Genomic DNA, 25,016 nt, shown 5'->3' with positions numbered 1-25,016 from the left:
TCTTCCTAAAATGAGAAATAAATAAATCTGCAGTCAAAGGGTACGATAGTTGCTCAGAAAATGTGTTGTCTTTTCCAATATGATCTGAAAACAACTGCAGGTTTGGTTTAGAAGTAAACTAACTGCCTTGTACATTACTTATTGCACAGAACTACAGTGATGCATAAACAGCACATGGTGTATAGCCTCCTCACAGCAGGAATAAGGTTTTATCAATATGAAGCTGATGAGCTCTGCTTCAGAAGTGATGCTCTATAGTGACATCTTCATTGTCATTATCCAATCCCTGCTCAGCCTGGTTGGGTGGGATCTTTACCACAGACATGCATGTAGTTTCCTGTAAATGTTAGAAAATTATAACAGCTGCTAACACAGGAAAAGTTCAGATAAAAAGACGATCAGCATATTGATTGATTAGAGAATGATTCAGAGTGTTACCTTTGGCTCTGCGTCGATATAAAGACACCATCAGGAGAGTGGAGATGAAGTATGGACAGAACACCACCAGGTGGAGGACCACTGAATACAAACTGGAGGGAGGAGGAGTCAGTACTGAGGAAGAGGGGGGAGCTGAGGTGGTTGGTGGAGGTGTGGTTGTTGGTTTACCTGCAGAGAGAATCCCACCTGTTCAGGTGAATATGTGGATGAAATAAGAGTGATAATCAGAGTGAAGCTCCTCACCTGTGACAGTGATCCAGCTGGAATTAGACTCTCCATGACCGCTGATGTCACACTTGTAGAGGCCTTCATCAGACCTGGAAACATGCTGGATGGTCATGTGACCTGTAGGCTGCTTCCTGATGAGGGAGCCATCTTTATAGAAAGCAGCTGGGAGGTTGGAGGGAGTGGTCTTTGTTTCACAGAGCAGAGTGACGTCATCTCCCTCCATCACAGGGAGGACAGGACTCTGCAGGATCACTGATCCACCTCAACACAGAGACAAACTACAGCATTTCATCCATTTACACACAGCTTCATCAACACTAACTCCACACACTCAGCTTACCAGTGACTGTCAGGTTAACCATGTTACTGATGGGACCCTCTCTGGACTCACACCAGTAAACTCCGCTGTCCCACATGAAGATATAGGTGATGTTACAGGAAGAACCAGCTGGTTTTCCCCACCCATCTCCACACTGAATCCTCTGTTGGTTGCTTGTGTTTCTCCTCAGAGTCCATCTAGCAGAGCTGTCGTCCTCCTCACAGCTCAGAGACACAAAGTCTCCTTTAAAGAACTGAGAGCTGCTGGGACTCACAGTCAGACGAGCTGCCAGGAAGAGGATATGATGTGAATCAATTTTCAAAAGAGAATGACCAACTGAGTTTCATAATCTTTTACTGTTTCAACAACAGTAACACAGCCACCCAAAATAAAACATATATTGCACTATAAACATATAATGCAGTAAACATCACGTGTCTTCAGTAATCCTAAATCACTTTACATTTAAAATGTGATACTGATAGTAAAGACAGTAGCCAAGTATGCAGTCAGATCCTGGCTGGTCCAGGTTCAGTGCTCTCAGATGCACAGTTATAATTAATGTTATTAAAAACATCAAAAAAAGGTGGTTTTGGATTTAATGTCTCAGTTTTTAGAGACAAGCTTTATTGAAAGTTTATACGTGGCAGACAGCATTAAAAATAAGATGCAGAAAATCTCTATTTGTCTATTTATTCAAATATTGTCGATCTCTCCTGTCAGCAGGGACCTTGCAACACACTTTCACACAGTCATCTTGCAAAAATCCAGCAACTGGTCTCTGTAAGTATTTAAGAATACAGACAACTTGTCTATAAAGTTTCCTTGTGTCACACACAGATATGTACACAGACACTAGGCAGTTTTTTATTACCTGGTATTTTCACTCGAGGGGCCGGTGCAGTGCATGAACTTATACGCCTTCTCCGTCAATTCTACAGTGGCCCCTAGAGACAAAGCACGTACAAACTCCAAAGCACATGGGAAGATGGGACACTTGTTCTTAACTTTTAAGTGTGTGTGCTGGGTACCTTAGTTAATGGTTAGTGTACAATGAATGTTACTGATTACGTGGTAGCATGGGCTTAATTTCCATGCAGGTTATTACACAACAGTCATAGTAGTTCAGCCCACTTAAGATCAAACTGGGCTGTAAATGGTAAATATCTGTTTAAAACAAAGCTTCAGTAATCACTGCTGCAAATCCTGATTTTGAAAAAAAAAATGACAAAAACATATCCAAGCTGATAACTGTGACTCAAAAGAATGATGATATATGATGGTTTAAAATCAGGCTTTGTAACTCGAAGACTAAAACTATGTTTCATGTGTTTTGTGTGCTCCTGAAAGACATCTCAGTGAGTTTATAGAGTTATGAGGAAGCACTGAGAAGCATTGAATCATTTATTAACTTTTACTTTCAAAAAGATGATGAATTACACTCAGCATGTTTGTCACTTCAGTTTAAACTTGAAGAGCTGTTTTCTCACTTGCAAGCTAAACTATGTGAGGACCTTCATTATGATCAAACAAGCTCAAAAAAAAGTCCACAGTTGCAAAACGTCGTTCTTATATCCAATCACAGTCTCTACTCATTTACTTTGTCTCTAGTTGTTCTCTAATCACTGATTGCTGTATCCGTGTTTGTTAAATTAACTGAGTTCATACAGACACACTCAAAAAAATGAAACTGGGTGATTGTTACATGTACAAGATTCAAACTTGTAATTTGAACTAAATAATTTAATGTTTCTATGGTGAACATAATTAAATCATGTAGCATCTGCATGAAAATCAGCAACTTATTTTCTTCTTGTTGAGATGACATCATACAATCTAGTAAGAGTGGTTAGTTGCCTGGACTCACGAAATTCACAAGATCACATTAGATGTCAAACTGCAGGAAAGTCGCTGGAAGCTGGAAGCGACACAGTTTTTTGACCGAGTCTTGCCATGTAAACTAAAAGTGTCAATAAACATATTGTTTGCAAGAAGGATTTGGACTTGCTCGCGTTTCAATGCATGTTGCCGGACTGACTCCTAACGGCGGTGCAGAAGAGTGAAATAGGGACGGAGTGCCGCCGCTACATAAGTCAAAAAACTAGCTTCACCGACATGTGGAGGATCGGCTGCACGGCGCTCGGACGGAAGGGAGCAGCCTAACGGAAAGTAAGAGACACTGCTTAAGGATGCTGGCACCGAACCGGATAATTCTTTGGATTATTCTGTAGAAGAAGGTAACAAACTCTCTTATTACTTCGTGCAGTAAGAAGAAAAAGACGTTTTCCGGAGGCTTGTTAAGTCTGGTGGAAAACGAAAGTGAAACTTAAAGTTCTGCGTGCTATCGTCAAACCAGATCTCTTTTTTCTTTCTTTGTCTGTGGGACTGCATGTTGTAAAACAAGATTTGATGCGGTCTATGCGGAGTTTTTGGCATGTTATGAAGATGGTTTTCACTATGGTTATTAAAAATTCTAAGCAGAAGACAAATAGTGCATGCTACTTGAGCCAATAAACCCTTGCAACGTATAAGATGGCGGAGAGAAGAGAGGTGGGAAGAACATGCAAGTTAACAGAGAAAGCTTTGGAAGAAAAATTACACAGATGGATTGCCTTAAGAAGACGAGCATTAGGAACGATCACAGGCAAAATAAAGGAGATAAAGATAATGATGAGTGATGCTCAGAACCTTCAAAATGTGAATGAAGTAATGGAAAGTGACTTTGCATTGGCTCTGAATGAGTTTCACGGTCACAATAACCAAGTTATGAGCCTTTTGTCTGAAGAAGAAAAAATATTTTACCAGGACAATTGGTTTGAGCCCAAAATGACATCTATACGAGAGTTTATGCAAACAACAAAGAAATGGATCGCAGAGGATCATAAGCATATGATTCCAAATGAAGCTGAGCAGCAGGAGCACGTTACAGATGACTTGGAAGAAGCTGTTAACCCAGATGACAGCGCATCACAGGTTGGAGCTAGAAAGGATGCAGTTCATAGCTCGCGTGGGTCTCAAGTTAGTCGAGCATCTACAACATCTAGAGTTTCCTCCACTCGTGCTAAACAGGAGGCAGGCCTTGCTGGAGCGAGCCGCAGCATTGAAGAAAAGGCAAGAGCTTGAGTTGGAGTTAGCCAGGATTAGGCAACATCTTGAGCTGGAAACAGCAAGAGTCAAAGCAGAAAAGGAAGAGTTAGAGTTGGAGACTGCATTAGCGGAAAGTCAAGCAAAATTAAAGGTGCTCAAAGAATATGAAAGATCTGAAGATGGTCTGAGCAGTTATGTGTCAATACAAAGATCGCAAGGTTGAGGAGTTAAAACAGAAAGAGTTGGTGTAATGCTCCCACAACAAGCTGATGTGAGTAGTCACGCTAATTCACAAGTGCAAAACACACAGGTACCACAACTGTCTCAGCCAGTCTCCACTCATGGGCTTAATGCTCATGTTGACAGAAGTGATGATCTATTGTCAGTCATGCAGAAACAGAATGTAATCACTGAGTTACTTGTGAAACAGCAGCAGTTGGCTCGGTTGCCATCAAAGGACATTCCTGTTTTTAAAGGTGATGCACTACAGTATAAGGCCTTCATAAGAGCCTTCGAACATGCAGTAGAGCAAAAGACTGATAACGATCAAGATAAGCTGTATTTTTTGGAACAGTTCACTGCTGGCGAACCACAGGAGCTAATTCGCAGTTGTGTACACATGACTCCTAGCAAAGGTTACCGTGAGGCCAGACGGTTGCTACATAAGCACTATGGAGATGAGCTAAGGATCGCAAGCACATTCATTGAGAAAGCACTCAAATGGCCGCAAGTGAAAAATGACGATGCAAAGGCATTATATGCCTATGCTATGTTCCTGACTGGTTGTCGCAACACCATGGAGGATGTTGAATTTTTGGAAGAGATGGATAATCCAACCAATCTACGCACAGTGATATCCAAGCTGCCCTACAAAACCAGAGAACGTTGGCGCATAGAAGCATTTGAACTCCAAGAAAAGAGGGGCAAAAGAGCAAGATTTGGTGAACTTTATAGATCGCCAGGCTAAAATAGCTATGGATCCACTCTTTGGTAATATCCCAGACAACCGTGCAGCGACAAGTGGAAAGACTGACCAAAAGGAAAATTATCCAGCAAAGAAGGAGTTTCGAAGAAGCAGTTTTTCCACCAACGTCTCCACCGAGAACAAAAGACTGCAAGAAACAAACGTTAAAACTGAAAAGTCAATCAAGACAGTGAGTGCCTTTGAGAAGTCATGTTTGTATTGTCAGCAGCCTCACCCTCTTGTTTCTTGTAGCAAGATTAAGAATCAACCACACAAAGAACGCGTGGATTTCTTGAAGTCAAAGGGACTCTGTTTTGGATGTTTAGCTTATGGGCATCTCAGCAAGTTCTGTAGGTGCAGAATGGAATGTAAAGAGTGTTCACTAAGGCACCCAGACATTCTGCACATGGGGAAAAAAGAAAGTTCTGTGGAAACAGAAAGGAAGGATGTTACTGATGGTAATGAGGCACCGTGTGCTCAAGTTCCTGTCAGTCAAGAGACTTGTGGGCTTACAGGGGCCGGAGAAGAGGAGTGTGTGCTCTCGATAGTACCAGTCAAGATCAAATCTAAAATGAGTGATAGATATATAGAGGCATATGCATTTTTGGACCCGGGAAGCACGGCAACATTCTGCACGGAAGATCTACAAAGGAAACTGAACGTTAAAGGAAAGCCTACATGGATACTTCTAAGTACCATGAGTCAAGAAAAACCAGGAGAACAGAAACTCATGAACAGTTTTGTTATCTCAGACCTGGAAGTGTGTGGGTTGGAAGAGTCCAAGTTCGTTGACCTACCCAAGGTGTTCACTCACACTAGTATACCTGTGAGTAGTGGAAACATACCCAAGCAGTCAGGCATCCAGAAGTGGCCTTATCTACAGGAAGTGAGGCTACCAGAGATAGAGGCTAATGTAGACCTGCTTATAGGAGCCAATTGTTCAAAAGCAATGGAGCCATGGTGTGTCATTAATGGCCATAATGGAGGTCCTTATGCAGTGAAGACCACCATTGGTTGGGTTGTGAATGGACCTATAAGAAAAGAACTAAATGACTCAGAAAACAAAAACCACATTTCTCAGTGAGCCGAATCTCCTTAGTGGAAGTTGAGAAGCTACTGGTCCAACAGTATAACATCGATTTTTCAGAGCGTAATTATGATGACAAAGAGGAAATGTCACAAGAAGACAAACAGTTTCTACGAGCAGTAGAAAAGGCAACGACCTTCGAAAATGGACACTATAGCATTGGATTGCCACTTAAGAATGAGAATCTGCAAATGCCAAACAACCATTGTGTTGCGGAGCAGAGGATAGCATGTTTGTTCAGGAAGTTTAAGAAGAATCCTCAGTTTTTTGAAGATTATAAGTGCTTCATGGAAAACATCATCACCAAGGGCTATGCAGTTCCAGTGCTAGACCACCAGTTGAGCCATGACGATAACAGAGTGTTCTACATACCACATCATGGGGTGTATCACCCGAAGAAGAGAAAGTTGCGGGTCGTGTTCGACTGTACGGCTTCATACCAGGACATGTCTCTAAACAAGGAGTTACTGCAGGGACCGGATCTGACTAACACACTGGTGGGTGTTCTTTTAAGATTCCGTGAAGAGCCAGTGGCGCTGATGGCAGACATTGAATCAATGTTTTACCAAGTCAACACACCGGAAAGAGATGCTGATCTTCTTTGTTTTCTCTGGTGGCCAGAGGGCAAGCTGGATGAGCCTATGAAGGAGTATAGAATGATGGTGCACCTCTTTGGAGCTACTTCCTCACCAAGTGTTGCCTCATATGCGCTAAGAAGAACGGCAGAAGATCACAAGGAAGACGCATCCCCAGAAGCTTTTCAGACAATTCTGTGCAACTTCTACGTAGATGACTGTCTTAAAAGTGTAGCTACAGAAGAGGCTGCAGTGAACTTAGTCAGTGATCTTCGTGCTCTGTGTACCAGTGGAGGGTTTACATTTACAAAATGGACAAGTAACAGTAGGAAAGTGTTCATGTCAATTCCTGAAGAACACAGAGCCAACGAGGTGAAAGATCTGGACCTTAGGCATGACACTTTGCCAGTTGAGAGAACCCTAGGTGTACAGTGGAACACAGAAACAGATAACTTCACTTACACTATAAGGTTGCAAGACAAGCCAATGACACGAAGAGGCATTTTGTCAGTCATTAATTCAATTTATGACCCTCTTGGCTTTCTGGCACCAGTCATCTTGCCTGCAAAGCTTTTGTTGAAAGATCTCTGTAAAGAGCAGCATGGTTGGGACGAAGAGATCAATGAAAAGCATGCAACAATTTGGAAAAAATGGAAAGAAGACATTGTACTCCTCTCCAACTTCCATGTGAGTAGATGCCTAAAGCCTACAGGTTTCGGATGCACTGTTGCTGCGCAGTTGCACCATTTTTCCGATGCTTCAGATTACGCATATGGAACTGTCTCTTACCTGTTGATGGAAAATAGTCAAGGCAAGAGACATTGTGCTTTTTTCATTGGGAAATCCAGAGTTTCTCCGCTCAAGCAAGTCACAATTCCTAGGCTTGAGCTGACTGCAGCAGTGATTTCAGTGAGGATGGACAGATTATTGCGACAAGAACTTCAAGTTCCTCTGCAACAATCAGTCTTTTGGACGGACAGCACAACTGTGCTTAGATACATTGTTGCAAACAGAGTGTCACTGATTCGAGAAGCAACCAAGCCATCGCAATGGAAGTATGTGACATCGGCAGAAAATCCTGCAGATCAAGCAAGCAGAGGCTTAAAGGCGAAAGATCTGTTGGAAGGAGGTTCATGGATTCACGGGCCAAACAATCTTCTAGATGAAAAACAAATGGCCAGAACAGCCAGTGAGAAAGAAGGAAAACCTTCAAGATGATTCAGAAGTCAAGACTTCAGCAACGGTTAATATACTGACAGCTGAGGAAGGCATGGAACCAATGAAACATGTGATAGACTACTACTCAGACTGGAATAAACTGAAAAGAGCAGTAGCCTGTATAATGAAGCTAAGGAAGGTGCTGTGGATGTTAAAAGAAGAAAGAAAACAGTACTCAAAAATAGTCCAGAAAAATGAAAATGATCCTGAAAAGCAAAAGTTAAAGTTGCAAGTGCACATGAGGACCTTTAAATCTGCAATGGGAAAGAAAGTGCTTGCTTTGGAGGATCTTGAGGCTGCCGAATCAGTAATCGTTCGTTTCAGCCAGAAACAACATCATGGAGAGGAGATCAAAATCATACAGAAGGGAGGACAGCTCAGTTGTAGCAGCCAGCTGTTCAAATTGGACCCAGTTTTTCGAGATGGGATGCTGAGAGTTGGCGGCAGACTCAATAAATCAGGCTTGCCAGAAAATGCTAAACAACCAGCAATTCTTTCCAAACACAGCAACATCTCTGAAATCATTTTGAGAGACATCCATCAACGAACTGGTCAGTGCGGTCGCAATTATGTGCTGGCACAATTACGATGTAGATATTGGATTCCGCAAGCCAATTCGGCAATTAGAAAGATAATCAACAAATGTCAAACTTGCCGTAGGATTTCTGGAAAGGTTGGTGAGCAGAAGATGGCAGACTTACCTGAAGACCGTCTTCTACCAGACAAACCTCCGTTTACAAACACTGGTGTCGACTACTTTGGCCCATTTGATGTCAAGCGGGGCCGGGGTACTGTCAAAATATATGGTGTTATGTTTACCTGCCTCACTCTCAGAGCTGTGCATATTGAAGTTGCAGACAGTCTTGACACAGACTCCTGTATCAACGCGATTCGACGTTTCATCTGCAGAAGAGGTCAAGTTACCATCATGAGGTCAGATAATGGCACAAACTTTGTGGCAGCGGAAAGAGAGTTGAGGGAAGCCATTCAAAGACTGGATAACGACAAAATAGAAAGAGTCCTACAAGCAAAAGGAATAAAGTGGATTTTTAACAGCCCGGCTGCTTCACATCAAGGTGGAGTTTGGGAGAGACAAATTCGAACAGTGCGTCGAATTCTCAGCGCTCTCTTGAAGGAACAAGTGCCAAACAAAGATTGTCTTCATACGATAATGTGTGAGATTGAAAGCATCATTAATGGAAGACCTCTCACGAGCGTCTCAGAAGACATAAATGACGTTGAAGCTTTAACGCCGAGTCATCTGTTGCTGCTTAAGTCACAGCCCATCATGCCTCCAGGTGTCTTCAACAAAGATGATGCATACACCAGAAAAAGATGGAGACAGGTTCAATATCTAGCAGATTTGTTTTTGGAACAGATGGACTCGTGAATATCTTCCACTCCTGCAAGAGCGCCAGAAGTGGCTGAAGCCGAGAAGAAACTTCGTGGTCGGAGATCTTGTGCTGCTGGTGGACAGTTCTTCTCCACGCAACTCCTGGCTCATGGGGAGAGTGGTTGAGATGTTGCCAGACTCAAGTGGAACAGTCCGAAGATTGAAAGTAAAGACTAAAAGCAACATCCTGGAAAGATGTTGTGTCTTCTGGAGGAGGCTTCATCCGAGCGATGAAGAGACAGAATGTTTGTTCATGGACATTACAATTAGGTTGGCTCTTAATGATTAATGTGTAAGTTAGTAATTGTTTAGTTCTCTCGCCTAACCAATTAGGGGCCAGATGATGTAAGAGCCAATTAAAGGTCAATTTTATTGATACTGGTAAAATGATTAGAGGAGAAATATATATGTTTGATGTTAAGAATATAATTCTAGTTGATTTTAAAATACTGTTTGTTAAATGTGTAGAATATAGACGTGCAACATTCTAATGCGCTTTTTTGGTATTTTGGGCTTCCGGCGCACTGTAGTTACGTAGTTGAGGAGTTGGATAAGCTGGAAGTGACACAGTTTTTTGACCGAGGTTTGTAGTAAGTCTGATTGTGGTAATGACTGAGCTATGGGTAGCGGAGCTGAATGTGGTGAAGGTAGAGACTGAGCTACGGGTGACTGAATTTGAGATGAAAGGGTGGAGTTGGCGACTGGGCTACAGGCCGGGTGGCTAACTGGGCTACAGGCGGCTACAGAGCAGGAGACACTGGACACTGAGCTACAGGTGGCTGCTGAGCAGAGGACACTGGACACTGAGCTACAGGTGGCTGCTGAGCAGCTAATTGAACTGAAGGCCGGGAAACACACTGTTCATTTTTAAACATGGGCACAGGAGTAGGCACAACAACTTCTGAATTAACTACTCCTGAGTTACCTGGCAGGGGCTTATGAATATCTGGGATGACACAAACGTTGTTTGCTCTCAATGATGTGTTGAGTTGAGGATGAACAGCGATCTCTACATGCTTGACCGGTTCTGAAGCATGACAATCATCCAGACCAGTCCTATCCGGCTGTTCAGACAAAATCCCAGACTCCTGCTGGGACTGTGAATGCTGGCGGCGCATCCATCGCTTCCCAGGGATCAGGGCTGGCAAAAGGTGACATGGAGAAACGCTGCTGCGGAGTGGAAATGAAAACTGCACCAGTCTGTACTACAGGAGAAAAGGGAAGTGTGGTTGGGTGATGATGGTGAGGGTGGCATTTCTTCTTCAAGGATGGATCAAACAATTTTGCGATAAACCTTGGCAAAAACTGGTATCCTGCAAAGGATTCTCATTGCATCATTATATGCAACATGCAGCTTCTGTATGCTACTTTATTTGTAGGATGACCACAAGGGGGCAGTATATAGCGGTGTGCAATACGCTTTAAACAAAGTCACTTTAACTGGAAGTGAACAAAAGCTGAATTTGCGAGCAATAGTATTTGCCTGCGCATAGAGCTACACCGTTGTCTGTATATGTCATCATCATGAAAACTAAACATGAAGTGAATACAGAAACTAGTGATGTGCCCTGTGTGTCGAAGCGTCGAATCGTGTGTCAGGTAATCTCGGGGGAGTTTTTGTGAAGCGCCTGTCGATGCTTGCTTTGATTACGTATGCAGTGACGCTCGAGGCCTCGCGGGCAGTGACTGATTCAGGGACTGGTTCACTGGTTCGCGCCAGATTCGAAATAAAATGGGCAGAAAAACACAGCTGATTCCCCATCACATTGTGTTGTGGAATTGGATTACGTACGTGTTACATAGTTACTTGAGCATTTCTTCTTCGATGGAACCAGCAAGGAAGAGATATTTTATTTTATCTCTCCTAATAAAGTATGCACACAGTAATATATATCACAAATGATAAACACCATAATATAAATAAACAACACTACAGATCCTATAATCTGATTTCTGTCTTTTAGTTTATTAAAAGGTGAAGCGCCAAACACTAGTTTGTGTGATTATCCAGATGTACATAAGCATGATTACACAGTTACTAGGGGAAGGTTTTGATTATCGATTAAAATCGATTCTAGCTTGGATAACGTGATATTGATTCATTAAAACCCTGAATCGATTTTTAATATAAATATTACTAAATTTCAACCACCACCAAACAGCTAAATCAATAAATGAGAGCAGGTACACGATTCTGCACAAAGACGTAAACACAAGGCGCGTGTTAGGTCTGGCTGTGTGCAGGCAGGAATAGGACCCAAGGTGCAGACTCCGGAAACAGATGTGAACTCAAAAAGGCTTTAATTAAGTACTCAAAATATAACATAACTGAAAAAAGCTCAAAACAAACTTAAACTAGAAAAATGACAGAACACACAGCAAAGTAAACGGTAGATCGCGACACAGACACAGAGAAACACTGGGCTTAAATACACAGAGGGAGCAATCAGGGAATGGGTAACAGGAGGGAAACACAGCTGGGACAAATCAGAACTGACGAGACCAAAGAAGCGTAAACTGAACACACTGAGATAAGACAGAGACCTTCAAAGTAAAACAGGAAAGCATAACACAGACTGAACAAAGACACAGGCTCATAAGCAGGCACTACAAAGGGAACAGAGACGTGGGAACAGGGCAGACAAACACTGACTGAACACGGGATATAGGAACTTAAGATACACATAGACGCGAACTAGACAAGGGGATGCAGGTGATAGGGGAGACAGAGCAACTAAAGAAGACAGAGACCTAAGCCATAAGATAGAACTCAAAGAAACCAAAAACTAGACAGTATAAATAATATCATAAACTCAAAAACCCTGGGTCGACGACCCAGGCATCCTAACAGTACCCCCCCCCCCCCCCCCTTAAGGGCTGGCTTCCAGACAGCCCAAACCAAAACATCAAAACCAAAAAAACAAAAACAACCCAACCAGGGTGGGCGGCGGGGGAAACAGGATGGAGGGCTCGAAACAAAACAAGGAGCCAGAAACAACAAAACAAAAAATGTGCAAACACCGGAGCCCGGAAAGCAACGGAACAAAACACAGAAACAAAGTCCAAAATAACAGCACCAAGGCCCAGGCAAAGTCCAAAAGCAAACAAACAAAAGAGCTCACGAAAGGCGCAGAGGCCCAGGCAAAAGTCTCAAAAAAGTTCAGGGGGGCCGGCCCGGAGGCTGACAGCACGATAGTCCAAACCCGGGCAGTTCAGGGGGGCGGCCCGGAGGCTGACGGCCCAAGAGCCCAGAAAAAAGTTCAGGGGGCCGGGCAGGCAGGAGACACCGGCGGCGACGGAGCAGATCAGGAGGCCGGCTGGGCGGGAGGCACCGACGGCGACCGAGCAGGTCAGGAGGCCGGCCGGGCGGGAGGCACCGACGGCGACCGAGCAGGTCAGGAGGCCGGCCGGGCGGGAGGCACCGACGGCGACCGAGCAGGTCAGGAGGCCGGCCGGGCGGGAGGCACTGGTGGCGGAGTAGTTCAGGGGGCCGTCCACGACGGCAATGACGTCCAGTCATCGGCCGGACAGAACATGCAGGACGTGCAGGACGAGCAGGCCGGGCAGGACGAGCAGGCCGGGCAGGACGAGCAGGAGCAGACAGATTGGAGACCTCAGGAGCAGACAAAGCTGAACACTCGGAGACTGGACCAGGCGTAGCCGAGGCAGAGGCTAATGGCGGCTGGACGGGCTCCTCGGGCCCTCCAGCTGACGTGGCGTGAGACTGGACGGGCTCCTCGGGCCCTCCAGCAGGAAGAGACGGCTGAAGCGATTCCTCGGGCCCTCCAGCAGGAAGAGACGGCTGAAGCGATTCCTCGGGCCCTCCAGCGGAGACAGGTGGCTGAAGCGATTCCTCGGGCCCTCCAGCGGAGACAGGTGGCTGAAGCGATTCCTCGGGCCCTCCAGCGGAGACAGGTGGCTGAAGCGATTCCTCGGGCCCTCCAGCGGAGACAGGTGGCTGAAGCGATTCCTCGGACCCTCCAGCGGAGACAGGTGGCTGAAGCGATTCCTCGGACCCTCCAGCGGAGACAGGTAGCTGAAGCGGTTCCTCGGACCCTCCAGCGGAGACAGGAAGCTGAGCAAACGACTGAGGCGGTAACTGAGCAGGTGACTGAGCCGATAGGTGAGCTAATGTCTGAGCGATGGACAGAAGTTTAATGTGTATTGACTCATGTAAGAATGGTAGTAATGGTGGGTGAGGTGGTGGATGAGCACCAAGCTGAGCTATGTCTTCAGAGCCTACGGAAAACTGCTGGACGGGCTCACTCGAGCCTCCAGCAAGGACAGAAACCGGTGCAGTGGCCTGCTGGGCAGTAGCCGCTCCCACCCGCGGAATCGACACGGGCGCAGAGACTAGCGGAGCCTCAGCTGGCCTGGAAACTGGAGCAGGGACAAACTGGGCCCTAGCCCCCCTCACCTGAGGAACTGATACAGGTGCAGGAGGTGGCTGGACCGCAGTTGCCCTGGGCGAAGGAGCACCGGAAGGCAAAGGAGCAGGCTCACTGAAAACTGGCTCATGTGGAGTTTGAAAAGTGTAGTCCTTTTGACTCACCACCGGAGGTCGCTCAAACGTGTCCATATGACGGCGACGTGAGCGCCGTTTCCTTCGGGCAGAGGTAGCTGGCGGCGTGCGCAACTGAGCCTCCGGTGCACAGAATGGTGACGCTGAGGCCGGAGCGTGAGTGCCTGAAGCCACGCGGAGGACTCCCAACTGAAACAGCCGCATCTTGCATGCTAGCGGAGCAACAGGTGGAGACTTCTGGCAGCTCCGGGGACCGCCGAGAGCCAGCCGAGTGCCATAAAAAATGCGCCCGACGTCAGGGGTGAGCCATGGCTTCCAGCGGAGTTCCTCCTCCAGCTGGGCAAAGGCTGCTCGGCGTCGCTCCTGGAGTTCAAAGTCTGCTGGGTCCATAGTATGGTCGCGATCTTCTGTTAGGTCTGGCTGTGTGCTAGTGATGGGACGTTCTGTATCGAGGCTTCGGAGCGTGTGTCGAGTAATGGAGGGGGCGTTTCCGCGAAGCGCGTATCGAGGCTTGCTTCATTTATGGGAGGAGCTGAAAATGATGACGTCCGAAGCCTCGCTGCCCGGCTGTACCACGTGACTGGTTCATGAAGTGGTTCGAACTTTGCCGCGAGCTATGACAGCGATATAAACCCCTCAGACTTCATTCAAAATGTGGGTGTTTGATGGAGAGTTGCGGTTAGAGAGAGTTTGGAGACCGTTTGGAGGTTTATGAGAGTGAGGAGAGAAAGTCAGGAGAGAATGGAGCCAGCTAAGAAGAGGAGGATGTCCTCCCCTGTGTGGGAACATTTTGATTTTATTCCTCCCAACAAGGTATGTAAATTTCTACAGAAGATGTATTGTCATGATACTGATGGTGCAATACAATTTATGTTGAGCTGTCTTGACTTTTGTACAAGGTGAAGTGTTTGCTATGTGCCAGGGAGCTGGGATATAACAACAACACCTCATCCATGCTTAGGCACTACAGAGCTTTGCATGAGAATAAGAGGAACACCGATTGTGGAGCAAGACCAGGTGAGCCATCAAATGCAATGATAATATAGCATGCTGTAATGTTACTAAATGATATAACAATATTATACAACTGTTATAAGTTACGTGTGTGATATTTATATTTGTGCTTTGTCTTTATTGTCTTTCCTCAGGAGAACAATCTCAAATAGATGAAGACCTGGTCAGCATGGTGATTGAGGACTCACAGCCATTTAGCATTGTGGAGGACAAAGGAGTTAAAAGATTTGTTAAATCATTAAATCCCAGCTATGTTCTCCCCACTAAAAAGGACGTAAAAGCAGTGAAAATTTAGTTTTTACAGAATAAAATGTGAACAGGCAGGACTGAGGCTCAAAGCCTCAGTGTGTAGCTGTCCATACCTCAACGTTACAAAAGCACAACTACTGTCCACACCCCAACCACACCTCACCTCACAGTAAATGATCATTTCCATTTCAAGCATTTCCAAATAATCATTTCCCATACTGCCACTATAAATATACACAGTATACTGCCATCACTACAATATACATGTTTTACACACTCCTTTTGTTGTTGACATTTACAGGCTGTGTGCAAAATGCCACACTCTTCAAATTCATGCCAGCTATTATTTTTACGTCCAGTAGGTGTCCTACTAGAGCAAATGAAGCTTCATGAAGCTTCGCGTTGGGGTGAACCAATTGGATGAAAAGCTTCAGTGCTTCATGGGGCTTCATCTGCCCATCACTACTGTGTGCAGGCAGGAATAGGACCCAAGGTGCAGACTCCGGAAACAGATGTGAACTCAAAAAGGCTTTAATTAAGTACTCAAAATATAACATAACTGAAAAAAGCTCAAAACAAACTTAAACTAGAAAAATGACAGAACACACAGCAACGTAAACGGTAGATCGCGACACAGACACAGAGAAACACTGGGCTTAAATACACAGAGGGAGCAATCAGGGAATGGGTAACAGGAGGGAAACACAGCTGGGACAAATCAGAACTGACGAGACCAAAGAAGCGTAAACTGAACACACTGAGATAAGACAGAGACCTTCAAAGTAAAACAGGAAAGCATAACACAGACTGAACAAAGACACAGGCTCATAAGCAGGCACTACAAAGGGAACAGAGACGTGGGAACAGGGCAGACACAAACACTGACTGAACACGGGATATAGGAACTTAAGATACACATAGACGCGAACTAGACAAGGGGATGCAGGTGATAGGGGAGACAGAGCAACTAAAGAAGACAGAGACCTAAGCCATAAGATAGAACTCAAAGAAACCAAAAACTAGACAGTATAAATAATATCATAAACTCAAAAACCCTGGGTCGACGACCCAGGCATCCTAACAGCGCGGACCGCTGACATATCAGAATCAGTGAGATGTCGCCTTTCTCACCAGACAGCACGGACACGGTCGGGGCTGAAAGCCGACAGCTCAGTGAATCTGATCCATCGGCGGGTCCGTGCTTCGTGTTTACGCCTTTTTTACGCTGATTCTGAAGCTGCAGGTTTTATTCCTCTTCAAACAATATTGACCGAACCAGCAGTAAAAGGAGATCCAAACTATGCTTCACATAAACATCGTCATGAATTTTCCTCTGACTTTTGCTGTTTTGCTTCCACCAGGATAAAATCACACTTCATGCACAGCTTTCTCTCTCTTTCTCTCTCTCTCTCTCTCACTCACTCACTCACTCACTCACACACACACACACACACAGTATACTTCAAGAACAGTTTCCTGTCTAAAAATCTGTTTTCTGCATTATTCGCTTGTTTGTTATGCACAAGACCTCCGTTGTTTACAGTGCTGTCAGCCGTTGTTTTTTCCCATTTAAATACTTCCAAAAAGAAAACCTAATTTCTGCCGTTCGATAGGCTACTAAAATAATTGAAACTTTTTAACATTATGCAAAATTGCAAAACGCTAAGGTGTGTCTCTAATAAAACCTCTATTTGCTCTGCTTCAATTCAGCAGCATCAGGTAATGTTCATTTGTTGATTAATGGTTTTCTTTCGGTTTTGATCTACTGCTGAATATTTTTATAAAATCGTTTTTCTGTTTCAGCCTCAGCTATGTTGACACAAAGGCATCTGCTGTGATGCTTACACATTAGATAAAGTCTCGAAAGTGTCAGCTTTCTTTTTATAGTTATACAAATATGCAAATGTACAGATCTATGATCTGAATTATACTATTGACTGACTGTCTGAGGCTAACAGTTACACAATCATACCAAAACTCTGTCCTGATAGTTTCCACTTTCTCTTTTGTATCACACATACTGAGACAATATTCGGGATAAATAACCATGAAAACAATTTATTTATTCAGTTTAGAGGTTGACACATCATTATAATCACAGAGCCCGCTTCACTTGAATTGTCCACTTGATGGGGCAGTAGAGCAAATGAATCATCACAATGCTTCGAACCATGAGTCGACCAATTGGGTGGAAAGCTTCATCTCACCATCACTAACAGAAACCAAAAAACACACAGGCATAATCCGAGGGTATGATGCAACACCGAGCACAGGAAAACACAGGGCTTATATACACAGGGTAATAACGAGGGAATCGGCAACAGGAGGGAGACACAGCTGGGAGAGATCAGGGCTAATGAGACGGGGAACAAAGCTGCACCCTCTAACCTAAGACAAAGACTTTCACAATAAAACAGCAAACATGAATCACAACTCAGAGACATGGACTCAACACAGAGAGACAGACAGAAAATGACACATGGAACTGAACTATAAGTGAAACCAATATTCCTAAAACATGGATGACAGAAACATGAATAATAATAATAATAATAATAAACATCATCATCATAACAAGAGAATGAGAAAACGATCCAAAACACCAAGATAACTGAAACACAAAGTACCAGAGAAACATAAAGAATAATCCATAATGCAAAAGTAAACCAAAACATAATAAACTCAAAATACTGGGTCCAACAGACCCAGAACTGTGACATATAATGTAATTTGCTTATCTAATCTTATGATAAATGGTTTAAAGTTGATTAAAACATTTTCACTTGACATATAAAGACCAACAGACAACTTCGGATCAGTTAAATGTTTAATTTATTAAATCAGGATTAGTTCACAATATTTGTAGGAGTGAATTCACCAAAAATCAATGATATCCTGCCTTCACCTGGTCTGGATCCTAACTGTGAACTCCCTGTAGGTGAAGGAGAACTCACACACTGTCACTGCCACCGCTTGGTGGTTTACGCCAAGAAAACAAAACCAAAAACTGAATAAAGCATTGTGGGGAGGAAAAAAAAGGAAAATAGCATAGCTTGTTCACATTTGAATTTTCTATTTTATTTACTCTTTCTCTTTAACATAATCTGCCCAAGTTATCAGTTTCATTAGCAAGCTAACTTCACTTAGTGACATTTATGAAGTGTCCAATAATGACCAAGGTGACAATTACACATCTATCATATGTATCACCGTGGGAATGTGGAATGTGCGTGTGGAATGTCATTGGTCAAAAATATATTTGGCACAATTCAAATATTAGAAACTAAGTGAATATTTACCTGATGTATACAAAGATGAGATCTCTTTGCTGTAGTAATGTCAACTAACCCAGGATTGTCTCCCAGTCAAACATAAATTCGTGATTTTAAATATCACCATGATCAACTAAATAAAAGACTTTTCGAAACTGGACAGATGGGATGTAACATTTTGAGAGTGGTGTGATGGTAGCCTACAATCCAATTGATGAATTTATTAATAGGTTTAATTTCCCAGTCGACCATGAATCCATGACTTTTCAACCTCATTGTTGCCACCAGGTGAGCATAAATAGATCATCATCAATAACAGGACAGCTCTGAATCAGTGTTATTCCAATGACATTACTAAAACACGTTTAGGTTTCATCAGTATTTCGACATGGATTCAACATTTACTTTGCTCTGAGATTGCAGTCTTAAACATAAAGATGACTCGGATTAAAAAAAGAAACATTATTTCAAAGTCATCTTGCTGTCTGGGATTAAACCAAACTGACAGGTTGACCAAATTCATCGCTGTGAAGGCTTTTCCGTAAATCACGTGACTCCTCCCTACTGTGTCAGTTGTTCCCTGCAGACAGTGAAACACTGACCAAACTGTCTCTGGTAAACAGACGAGTTTTAATCTACACCATCTGTCCTGTATCAACGAACGGAGTTTGAGGAGGAAACTAAGAAACTGAAGCAGAAAAGAAAGACATGGAGTTCAAATCAGTGATATCACTGTTTCTCTTACTCTGTTTGCTGGGACATCTGGACTGTACAGGTAAGCCGTGTGTACCTATGTGAATAAATCTGTCACCGAAGGACAGGTAACAGGGAGAGATTGCTGTAGTTTTAGAAGTTACTGTACTGACACTGTGTAAGAGTCTTTGTTTCCTCGGGAGAGCAAAAAAGTTTCCGCTCTGGTTCATTTTACGGTCGTTGCTTTCAGAGTCAGTGTGGAGGAAATGTAGGTACACAGGTAATGGTGACAGGAGAGTGGAAATGGATTTAAATATTAGACTACACTTAAAAAACTCTCGGCCCTTTTCAGTTTGAACTTTGACGTTACCTTCATGTAATGGTGGTGACGCTAGAGACAAGCCTCGGCTCACCTGTATGAGGAGCAGGTGAGGAGCTGCTGTAACAATAAGATTAAATTAATAGTAACGATGTTTTTCTTTTTCCTGTTAAAACACGGCGTGAGACTAAAAGGGTGTAATTCAGTAAACACACTTAAGGGAGGATATTTCCGTGTGCGTAATGGTGGAGTCTTTGTGCACGACACAAAGATGAAGGGTAATGTTTGATTAGACCTGACTGTAAACCGGGTCTTATCGATATTGAGACTTTTACTAATGATGTGATCGTCTGAGAGAGAAATATATTCCAAGCTAAATATTCGATTACTTCAAGAACCTCGTTCCTCTTCCGTTTAGTTTCAGTTTAACTCTGACGTCACATTCATGTAAATTCGGTGACGCTCGAAAGAAACCTGAGCTTACCTGTGGGAGGGGCGCGCATAGAGCAGGTGAGGAGCTTCGGTTCCTGATAGAAACGTCACATTTAACAAACCTCTGTGTTTAGCTGTAGAACAGATTTTATTTTTCTTTCTCTCAGCATACCGTGTTAGACAAAAAGGGCAGTCAGTGCATACACTCGGAGTGGGGAGTTGGCATTGTTGTAATTAAACGAGACTGGAGATTAATTTGTGATAACAGGACCTAACTGTAAATTCCTTAACATCAAAAATAAAACACAATCAAGTGTATGCATGAAATTCTCAATAGATCTGCGTATTATTTTTCAAGTTTTACATTTTACAGTTATTTCAAATGATTTACTGAAATTGTGATTTTTTTAAAAAAAATAGACAATGTAGTTGAGAAATATGGAAACATCTAAATATTTGAATAGTTCAATAAATGGACTTATTGGAGTTTAGACAGTTGAAAAATACATAGTGTATGTTGAGAAAGATATTTTAGTAAGATTTAAAATCTCAAATAAATCAGATGGAAACTTTTCCTGGAATTTTAAGCAAGAAAACGTGTTTTTGTTAACATAATTGTGTCAGTTGGGAAGAAGTACATTTGCAGAAATATTAAGAAACCAAAAACTTAAATCACCGAAACTTTTAATCTTTGTATCTTACTCTGGGTGCTGTTGGTATTGTAACCTGTAAGACTGAACCACAGTTTATCTTGCTAACATCATTTTCTGTCCTCAATCGTCACACACCGGAACTGCATGACAACAAATGTTGCTGTAATGATTTTATACTTCAGAGGACCCGAATTCTTCACAGCCATGGACCATAATACATTTCTTAACATTTCTTTTATTTTTGAAACTGGCAGATTTCAGTTTAGATGAGGACTGTTTAAAACACAGTTTAAATGAGACCTCACAGCACTACTGTCAGGGTTCTAGTTGTATCCTCTGAAACACTTTGTAGGACTTCCTTATTAAAATGCACAATTTTACTCTAGACTATGTTGATGTATATTCTAATACATCTAAACATGAAACAAATGTGTGCATTTATGATAGTTTTATACAAGAATAATAATTATATTGTTGTACGGCTGAGGATCATGTCCTTGTCTGTACTTTAGACATTACATTAGTCTGTTAAACAAACACCAGTCAACAAATCTCCATATTAAACGTCCTGGACATGACTGTAAAGCACAAACAAATTTGTATTACTTTTCTTTTCATAGAGTAAATAAAAATATTTGAACCAGTTGCTGACAAGCAAAGACAAAAAGTTCTTTAAACTCAGGTTTCAGGTCTTTAAAGGAGAATTGAGTTCACAATTTAACATACAGGATGTGAATAAACCAGCAGTGAAGGATTTTTATTCACTTATTACCTCACACACAGTTTTTTTCTCTTATCATCATCTTTTGTTTGATACAATCATTGTAAAGTTCAGCTTAATTCAGTTTGATTTATATAGCATCAAGTCACAACAACAGTAACCTCAAGGTGCTTAAAGTGAACATTTTATTTAAATTATCTGATTAAAGTTTAATATTTTCAAGAATTAAGTTAAATATTAGAGCAGCAGGGCGGTGCAGTGATCAGCATTGTTGCCTCACAGCAAGTTCAGGCCGAGGTCTTTCCCTGTTTATATGTTCTTGTGTTTCCGTGGGCTCTCTCCAGCTTCCTGCCACAGTCCAAAGACACACAGTTAGTGGGGTTAGGTTAGCTGATGATTCTAAATTGCCGTAGGTGTGAATTATTGTCTGTCTCTCTGTGTTAGCTCTGTGACAGACTGGCAACCTGTCCAGGTCGCCTCTGTCACCTTAAGGCTGGTATAACCTCCCCCAGCCTGTGACCCAGAATTGGATAAATGAAAGAGGACAGATGGATGAAAGTAATTATTAGACAATGTATTGTTTTCTATTAACTGTAGCTCTACTAATGAGTCTTTACTTCCTGTTTGTCTATTTTCTATTTACTTTTTTAAAATGTTTCAGACCAAAAAGAGTTAACAGTCAAAGGAGGAGCAGATGCCACTCTGGAGCGTTCTGGTTCCACAGATGCTACTTCAATAACAATAATGAGGTGGGAAAAGTCTGACCTGCAGTCAGACGATTATGTCATCATCTTCAGAGATGGTCGGGTTGAAGATAAGTACCAGCATGAACTATTTAAAGGTAGAGTGGAGATGAAAGATCCAAAATGGAAGGAGACTGGAGACTTTTCTGTGATTCTCAAACATGTCACCACGAACGACGCTGGAACATATGAATGTGAAGCTGGATATGATGGACAGAAACCACAGTCTCTAAACAGAGTCACTTTGAAGGTTGAAAACTCAGGTGAGTTTAATTTCAGCTTCTTCCTGGTTATGGATGTGACTCCATAACACAGGTATTATATTATATTATACGGTATTGTATAATAGTCTGTACACTGTGTTTGCTAAACTGATTAAATTAAAATGAATTCAAAACTTGTTAAATTAATCAACAGCTCAAATTCTTGACCCAAAGGCATAATTTTAGGGACTTTTAGACACTTGAATATAGATTTATATGCTATATCTGTCAATCAAGCTGAAGTAGTCATAAATAACATGCTGTAGAGAGTTAAAGGCTAGAGGTGAAGCTGAGTGTTGTTGATCCTCCAGGTGAGTGAGTAGAGTTGAGTGTGTGTGTGATCAGAGGTGAAGCTGCTTCCTGGTTGTTGATGTTTGTTTCTAAAGATGTTGTTGATGAGACTTTGTAGAAAGCAGCTGGTCTGAGTGATGTGATCAGAGTGCAGTAGATAATGTCTGACAGCAGTTTGAAGAGGAAATGGATTCTGTTCTGTTCTTCACTCATCACCTACCTGACACCTGACACCTCACACCTGTTTCTCACCTGCAGGTCAGACAGGAGGACACACAGAGGATGGAGGGAAGAAGGATGGAGGGAAGGAGGATGAAGGAGAGAAGAGTGGATCTGTTGGACTGATAGTTGGTCTGTCAGTTCCTGCTGTGCTTGTTGTTGTTGTTGTTGGTGTTGGTGCTGTTTTTATCTACAGAACATATGGACGTAGACAAAATCAAGATTACCGGGCCCTGTGGATCAGGGGCTTTGAAATTTCTCAGCTGCAGGTCAGACAGGAGGACACACAGAGGATGGAGGAGAGAAGATAACAGACAGGAGGACAAAGTGGAGGGGAGGAGGCTGGAGTAAAGGAGAGTGGTTCTGTTGGACTTACAGTTGGTCTGTCAGTTTCTGCCGTTTCTTGTTGTTTTTGTTGCTGGTTTTGTGTTGTTAAGGTTCACAATTGAGGAGGGAGAGTACAAACCACCCATGGTCCAGAAGGTCTTGGTCAAACAATGATTTTAATGAACACACGTGTGGGAAGACACTCTGTACGCAGACAGCCAGTAGTCCTCGACTTAATCAAAGCATAAACAGATATTTTATAGCATCAGGGTTTGATTTACTGACGCCCCTTCATGCGTCACAGATACATTTTATACATAGATCGGATCAACACCACCATGGCTTTTCACCCAGAAAATCATCTTCTATTTTCATGGCTGGTACTTTCCGTTCTTATCTTAAAGTGAATTGTTCCTCTTTCTTGCCGAGACAACAAGGACGGTTCCTCTTTTACCGAGACACTTTTGCAGTTACAACCAGACATGACTAATCTCTCCTCTAAATAAATCTAACTAATGTGTGTGTATGTGTTGACCTCACATGCTCTTTGTGTCACCTCTTCACCTCCAACCTGCTGTGTCTCGTCCTCAAATGCTCTTTCTCAATTCACCTGTTGCACTTCTGACCTTTCACTAGACCAGAAGCTCACTGAGACTATGTGTATGTCTTCTACTAAATAAATGTTTTAACCAAGAACCTCTACTAAAACCTTAATATAAAATGATCTGATATATAAGTGTTTTGTAAGCATGTATTGCAATTCCTTCTATGGCTCCAAGTCACTTGCACAATAGATTGTCCGAACATCGCGCCGAACAAAGCTTCCGACCCCCAATTAATTGACCGAGCTCCAACTCTTTAATAAGCACAGATATGCATTGTGTATAAAATAGTCATAACTGCTTAAGGCCTTCTTAAAGCTATCTGTTACATTGTTAAAGCCTCGTCTTAGCCTGCTGCTCAAAATAACTTCCACTTCTGCAAAACTCTCCAAGCCTGTTTCCTGTCCTGTTACTTTTAGCCTTTCTGACAGACACACTGTTTAACCCCTGAATGCAATATAAACTCCAGATTATATTATTAATGCAATGGTAATAATGATGATTATTTAACAATAGCAGTAAAATAATTTCCCTGCTCCACAGTGTTCCACAGAAATCGTAGAGGGCGACTTCTTCCAAATAATCCAATGATTTGTGTTCAGTGGGTTCATAACTGAACTGTGAGTCCTGCTGCTGTTCCAGGTTATTATCAGTAGGTTCAGCATTCAGACTGACAGAGGAGAGACACAGGAAACAAGACAAAAGGAAACTTTGCATTGTTTTGCATAATTATCTGATCTCTGATGTTCCTGCTCACCATACCAACAAACTGCCTAATTCTAAAAATAATTGTCAGTTTAAATCATCATCTGTTGTTTGTAAAATATTTTATTAGATCTTATATTAAAAAAACAATAAGTTTGTAACACATAAACATGTATCACTCAGCTACTGTACTGGTGTGAATGTTATATTCTCTTATTGCACACACACACACACACACACACACACACACACACACACACACACACACACACACACGTGCTAGATAGGTTAGGCTACACTCTATGGTAGGAGAGCCAAATATCCAGCCTGAGAACCATCGGATGGGTTTGAAAAATGGGCTTAATTTTTTTTTCAAAGTTTTTAGCATGGCTTTTTTTTTAAAATATAGGCTTAAAATGTTTTAATATTTGTTTTTTAAAAAGTATATCTTGGCTCAACCTCTGACCGGTTGAGCCAGTAAAACACTGATGTGTGTGCGTGTGAATGAACCCACTGCATGTACAAACAGATGTAACACTGTGACTGAGTTAAAGTGAAACTGTCTGAGCCTGTCCCTGTGAAACAGAGTTTGGAGCCTGCAGCCTTGTTTCAGTCAGAATAAAATCTGAATAACCAAATGTTGTGATGACTTCCTTCTACACAGAGGGCGGGACTGTTTTAG

At 42.6% G+C, this 25,016-nt stretch overlaps 2 protein-coding genes across 2 annotated transcripts in view; one reads left to right on the top strand and one right to left on the bottom strand.

Moving 5' to 3' along the window:
* Positions 1–238: 238 nt before the first annotated feature.
* The window catches only part of LOC146578878 (Fc receptor-like protein 5), a 209,377-nt gene continuing 184,599 nt past the window's right edge, over positions 239–25,016 (bottom strand). Inside the window, exons 3-6 of the mRNA XM_085267856.1 lie at positions 1,007–1,270; positions 682–927; positions 425–606; positions 239–316 (exon numbers count right to left, since the gene is read on the bottom strand). Coding sequence (XP_085123982.1) covers positions 239–316; positions 425–606; positions 682–927; positions 1,007–1,270 — 770 coding nt within the window. The remainder of the gene's footprint in view (positions 317–424; positions 607–681; positions 928–1,006; positions 1,271–25,016) is intronic.
* LOC146578889 (uncharacterized) lies at positions 18,978–24,928 on the top strand. Its single transcript, XM_085269008.1, has 3 exons — positions 18,978–19,141; positions 21,846–22,190; positions 22,740–24,928. Exons 1-3 carry the CDS (start codon positions 19,075–19,077, stop codon positions 23,009–23,011), a joined length of 684 nt encoding a protein of 227 aa, XP_085125134.1. The 5' UTR covers positions 18,978–19,074; the 3' UTR covers positions 23,012–24,928.

This window comes from Mchenga conophoros, linkage group LG3 (genome assembly GCF_057382185.1).
Source record: "Mchenga conophoros isolate Kocher_MC1m ecotype Shallow Benthic linkage group LG3, M_conophoros_male_GT1.1, whole genome shotgun sequence".
Lineage (NCBI taxonomy): Eukaryota > Metazoa > Chordata > Actinopteri > Cichliformes > Cichlidae > Mchenga > Mchenga conophoros.
This window is presented reverse-complemented; position numbering and strand designations above follow the sequence as displayed.

Bases quoted from the DNA above. Each gene is read 5' to 3' on its own strand.
- LOC146578889 (XM_085269008.1), top strand. From the start codon at position 19,075: ATGGAGTTCAAATCAGTGATATCACTGTTTCTCTTACTCTGTTTGCTG. The intron at 19,142-21,845 runs GTAAGCCGTGTG...AAAATGTTTCAG, and splicing joins GGGACATCTGGACTGTACAG to ACCAAAAAGAGTTAACAGTC. The intron at 22,191-22,739 runs GTGAGTTTAATT...TCTCACCTGCAG, and splicing joins TTTGAAGGTTGAAAACTCAG to GTCAGACAGGAGGACACACA.